The sequence below is a fragment of the Triticum urartu genome, chromosome 2 (assembly GCF_003073215.2).
Source record: "Triticum urartu cultivar G1812 chromosome 2, Tu2.1, whole genome shotgun sequence".
NCBI lineage: Eukaryota > Viridiplantae > Streptophyta > Magnoliopsida > Poales > Poaceae > Triticum > Triticum urartu.
Genome location: NC_053023.1, coordinates 167236127 through 167241837, shown reverse-complemented (window position 1 = coordinate 167241837; position 5711 = coordinate 167236127). Strand labels below are relative to the sequence as shown.

The 5711-nt window shown below is 40.7% G+C and overlaps 1 protein-coding gene across 1 annotated transcript; it reads left to right on the top strand.

Moving 5' to 3' along the window:
* Nucleotides 1–578: 578 nt before the first annotated feature.
* LOC125536556 (ribosome-recycling factor, chloroplastic) lies at nt 579–4955 on the top strand. The gene is made up of 12 exons (XM_048699793.1): nt 579–843; nt 1784–1904; nt 1988–2054; nt 2150–2245; nt 2571–2668; nt 2753–2864; nt 3435–3476; nt 4010–4066; nt 4146–4196; nt 4283–4339; nt 4525–4568; nt 4720–4955. Exons 1-11 carry the CDS (start codon nt 762–764, stop codon nt 4540–4542), a joined length of 801 nt encoding a protein of 266 aa, XP_048555750.1. The 5' UTR covers nt 579–761; the 3' UTR covers nt 4543–4568; nt 4720–4955.
* The last annotated feature ends 756 nt before the right edge of the window (nt 4956–5711 follow it).

The window sequence follows — 5711 nt, the reverse complement described above, 5'->3', positions numbered from 1 at the left end:
ATACTGATATATAATAGGGCTCGCCCACAGTCGCTACAGTACCAGACCGGTCCATTTTTGCTTGTTCGCGCGTTTGTCCCGTTGCGCACTGTCGCGGGCACATTTGCTTCGCCGGTCGTGTTTTTTTTTGTTCAGTTTTATATGTTTATTTTATGGTTTTTATTTGTATCCTCCGGTTTTCTTTTATTTCCCTTTTTTTCTATGGGTTTCTTTGTTTTCTTTCATCGGTTTTCACCTATTTTCTCTGGTTTTATTTTTTATTCCATTTTCCTTTTTTAACACATTTCTACATTTTTCATACACATTGTACATTTTTCCTATGCGTTAGGAACATTTTTTAAACATGTTTAACATATTTTAAATACATGATTAACATTTTTATAATATATCTTTTGATGTCTAATTTTTTTCATACACGTTGTATATTTTATTTTACATATAATATTTTTTATAAATGTTTCGTAATGTTTAAATACATTTTTACAAAAAAGTGCTTTGAACATTTTTTTAATGCATGTTGGAATTTTTTAATGATAAAAACATATTTTATTGAAAAAAAATCTCAAGTTTTATACACGGCCCATAAGAAATTCCATACGAATTCGGCCAGCCGTCAAGCACGCGCTATTATTAGCCCACGAGAGCTCACAAACCTCTTCGGCCATTTCCCTCCTTCGCCTCCTTCTTCCTCTCCTTATCCACAATTTCCATACCAATCCACTCGGCCTTCCCCTCGCTACCACTCCGCCTGCTGCCGCGCCATGGCGCTCCACGCCGTCTCCCCTGCGGCGGCGGCCTCCCCGCCCTGCGCCCTCTCCTCTGCCCGTCTGCCCCAGCGCCCAGGTTGCTCCTCCTTCCTCCGCGCTTTCCCGCTTCGTTGAAACCCGCGAGTATCACCCGTGTTCTGCTTTTATCATTCACGATACGGGTTGCGGCGTAGTAAGCACTGTAGCGCTAAGACGAACCCCAGGTCAGGAATGCGATGGCATGCAAATGCCGGTGCTTTTATCGCTTCTCCGTTCACGGCACAACCTTTGCAGTTAGGTTGCTGTTTGCATTGAGCCAACATATAGAGAAACTAAGACTGAATCGGATTTGGAATGGCAAGCTCTATACTCCACTGTGCACTTGGATATGTAATTGAGAGTCATTTCAGCCTGCATTTCACGATACTTGTGGAAAATATGTACTACTAGTATTACTTTACTTGTGGTTTTGAGCTAATGTCTTCCCCAGGCTGTTGAAATACTAGTACGTATTTCTTTGCACTTAAATGGTTAGATATCAGGAAACCATTGACAGCTGTTATCCTTCACAATTCAGGGTCATTCAGAAGTGACCGAAGCCATTTATAAATCGATGTATCTCATGAAATTCATCACTGGATGTTTGCTGTTTGTCGTGGAAAACTGGTGAGATGGATGTAGTAGCTAATGTGGCTCCAAGTAACTAGTTTCTACTCCCTCGGAATTAGTTGACACTCAAACGGATGTATCTAGACGTATTTCAATGCTAGATACATCTGTTTGAGCATCAACTAATTCCGGACTGAGGAAGTAGATAAGAGTAGACTGCTGTATTCACATAATTTCATCAGCAAGGAATAATGTGACAAGGCATCATCAGTCATCAGAGCATATTGCATTCAACATGTTGTGGTTCTTTCTCAGTACTGTTTCTACCTTATTGTAATTCCTACTAGTTTACCAAGCAACCAGAGTACATATTCCTACTAGAACTCAATGTTGGGCAAGGTCTCATCAGAGAATACTGTATTTCACAGGTTGTGGTTGTCTCTCAAACCGTTCATCCCTGTTAAGTTCGTCCACAAACTTCATGAAATTTCAGTCTGGAGCAGTGGGTTTCTTTGGTGTGCCTTTGGTTCTTCAACACTCGGACAAGAGGCGAGTAGTTTTGCATTTAAATAATTCTTGTACTTGATGAGCTTCAAGTTAGTCTTCGTTAACTTGTGATTATCATGTATCAGAGCAGTTTTGAGGCATGCCACTAATGAAGAAATTGAGGAAGAAAAGATGATCGTTGAAGAACAAGCTGTAAATAACAATGCAACTCTGTATTAGAAGTGTTAATATTTGCCTTGTAAAGTCTTTTAGCATGGTGCTAACTAGCTGGCACTATGTATTGTCAGAAAGAAAAGATGGAGAAGGCCATTGAAACAGTTCAATCGAACTTCAATACCGTCAGGACTGGGCGGGCAAACCCGTCTATGCTCGACAGGATTGAGGTTTGATGATTATTCCTTTTTTTTATATTCTGAAAGTAACAATTGCATGATAGCACCTGTCATTCCGTGTAATGTCCTTTCTGTATCTGTATAACAATTTAATTGGCTTACTCCATAACTAGGCTACGTGTGAACCAGTAGTTATTTCAGTAGGCTAATAGTTACCATTAAATTCTGAACTGATATCAGTGGAACAATGTGTGGTCAATACAATTCATTGATATTGTTTGGAAACAATTGAATTAGCGTATGCAATTATGGCTAAAGCACAAAGAGGTTACTGTGCAATGGTGAAGCTGCTCATATGGCGAATAATTCCTTGCAGGTTGAGTACTATGGAACTCCTGTAAACTTGAAGACTATTGCACAGATAAATACCCCAGATGCGACTTCTCTTCTTATCCAACCATATGACAAGTCTTGGTAAGCTATTTATCGTCCCCAGTTTAGGCATAGCTTGGTATTGCTTTGTACGTCCCGTGTTGTTGACATATATATACTGTGCAGCCTCAAGCTCATTGAGAAAGCTATAGTTGCTGCAAATATTGGGGTAACACCAAGCAATGATGGAGAAGTGATACGAGTCACTGTCCCACCATTGACATCTGACCGCAGAAAGGTTTGTGCATTACATTTCCAACCTCTTGTGCTTAAATTAGTAGTATTGTGCATTTAAATTCTGGCTCGTTTGGTCACACTTTTAGTTTGCATGATTGTGCCTATTTCTTCTTCCTTGTGTTAAAATTCAATTGGAAAATATGACAACAACAAATCCTAATATGCACACCATTTCTCGAATCATAATAGTAAGGAGACTTTAATAATTCATATCTGAGACCTAGACACACCAGCTAAGAGAAAAGATAACTCTTGTACTAAAATATGTTTCTGAAACTTATGTGATTCCCAAGTGACACCTTCACTGATTGTTAGCACCATAAAATACAACATTCTTTAACTCAAAGAAGATCAGAAATTGATTTGAACATGATGCGTAAAAAGGGCATGTTTTTTCTAGTGAACATTTTAGATGGATTATCTGGTAAGTGTTGCGTGCTGCTTAAGTGTAGTTGTTCAAGCATAGGAATTTTCTATAGCTTGATAACATGTCCAATCTATAGGTTTTGCACAGATAATAAAATTATTATACCTTTTTTCCCAATTAATCTTCTCTTTTTTCATGGGGCAGGAAATGACAAAAACCGTAGCCAAGTTATCTGAAGAAGGCAAGGTACAACCTCACCTCGGCACACATTATACATTCTTTTCAGCAGAATATTTATAATTATATTTATACCGGGGCTTAATTTTCTGTACAACGTTTTCATGCATTTTGTTTATGATTGGCCACCCTACTTGCACTATTTCAACAGTTTGAAGTATATCTGAAGCCTTTATGCATTTGCGGATAAGTTATTTTATCTCACCTTTACAAATTACTTCTGTTGTAATTGTGATGTACATTAGATAAAATTTAACAACAACCACGTATGAACTGTTGACGTTTCATGAAAGTTGTTAAATCACATGCTCTTTACTGTGTCTGTTACACATAAATTGGTGTATAGAAATGTTTTTTTCCGAACTTGGTAAAAGTCATGTCGATCTCTGTTCTTTTCTGCTGTTGTTCTAACATCTGTAGATGCTCATGCTTTAGTATATACAAGATGTTGAGTTGCACGATAATTTTCATGAAATATTGTGATTTCCTTCTCCTTAGTGGATCCTAATAAGAATGGGTGATAATTATGACTTTTTTTTCAGGTTGCTATCAGAAACATAAGACGAGATGCAATCAAAGCCTACGATAAGCTAGAGAAGGTTTGCTCTTCTCAGCTGGTACTAGTTCGGACTATTCTACCTTTGCCCTCAGATTAACAGCTCGCGCTTGTATACATAGGAAAAGAAACTTTCTGAAGATAATGTGAAGGATTTATCAGCCGATCTACAAGTGAGGATACACACTTCCATGCCCCCCTGTAGTTAGTATAACGATGCATTGGGGACTAAGACTAACTTCTTGTGCAAATTCTACAGAAAATCACAGACGAGTACATGAAAAAGGTTGAAGCCATCCAAAAGCAGAAGGAACAGGTACTTTAGTCCATAAGATGGTCCTGCTTATCTCTTCAATGCTACTCCTGTCTTAAGATAATTGGTTAATTTGACGCAACTAGTAAAAAATGGCTTCGCTTGATGCCAAAGGAGTTACTGTATTATTCATCATCACTCGAGAACCATGGAAAAATAAACAAAAACTTATCGATTTCCCTTTTCAGGAGCTGAGCAAGGTTTAGATCCTGACCCGACTGAACAAAAACTGGTGAGTCGCATTTCGTCCTGTGAAGTACCTTGGCTATGTTAAAGAAACTGATTTATCAGCAACCAACACATTTGCTGGGTTATCACAGAACCGTGCTCCTAAAACGGCAGTCGTTTCATCAAATTAGCAGCTAACACGTGAATTTCTGCAGGCTACATGTTTTCTGAAGCCCTCCTCGTCATCGGATGGTTGCCACTGCGCTGGGATGCACTCATTGGGTTGTTGGAGTCTTGCTAAAACTGATGGATGCGAGTTCAGACAGTGCCGCTGCGTCCATCGTTTCCCTTTTGTAATTAGGCCTTCCCCGTCTTGCTGCCCGACTGCCATTGTCAATATTTCCATGAATTAAATTCTGTGATGTGCACTCTAAAAGTTCTTTTCACGTTTCGTTTGCTAATTATACACCCGGGGCCGGGCTCCACTACAATCGGGTGCCACAAATTGGGCAAGTTCTTTCCATGTTTCAGAGATTGAAACGAGGATTTACTGTAACTTTTGACACGATATGCCGGCCACCGGCTGTAGCCAGTGTATCATGGGTCCCGCGTGAAAATATCCACACATCAGCGACGATGACTTGCAGGGCGACACGTCCCTTGTCGACAACGACCAGGCTGCGATAATTACGGACGCTGGTGCCGGCCCCACGGAAGGACGGGCCGGACTCGTGTGGCAGTGGTAGGGCCGGCCACCAATCGGCGGGTGGTCCCGGCGTACAGTACGTCCCATTCCTGTGCTCTCCACTAGGATCGAGTGATGGTGACTCCGGTAGGCAAAGTATTCATTGCCGGCATGGACCGGTAAGCATTTTGAATGCTGTGCTAGTGCTCGAGTAGGAGTGCTACTTCATGTGTCCGTCAGATATCACCTCAACGATAGGAGAAGCGGCAATTAGCAAATTATTACCACCATGCAGTTCGTTTTGTTCTCATGGCTGTTTTCCTTTTTGCAAGGCTAGGAAAATGATCCCCTTCAAAAAATGGAAAATGGCCATTCGATTAGACGGTGCTAATGTGTTGGAGTACTACTAGCATCGCTTCGGACAAGAAAAGGCGGAGGAGTGCGTGCGTGCGTTGGGCGCAGTCTAGGAAACACGTCAAATTCTCAGAGGCTTCAAGACTGAAGCGGCGGAAAAGGATGCTC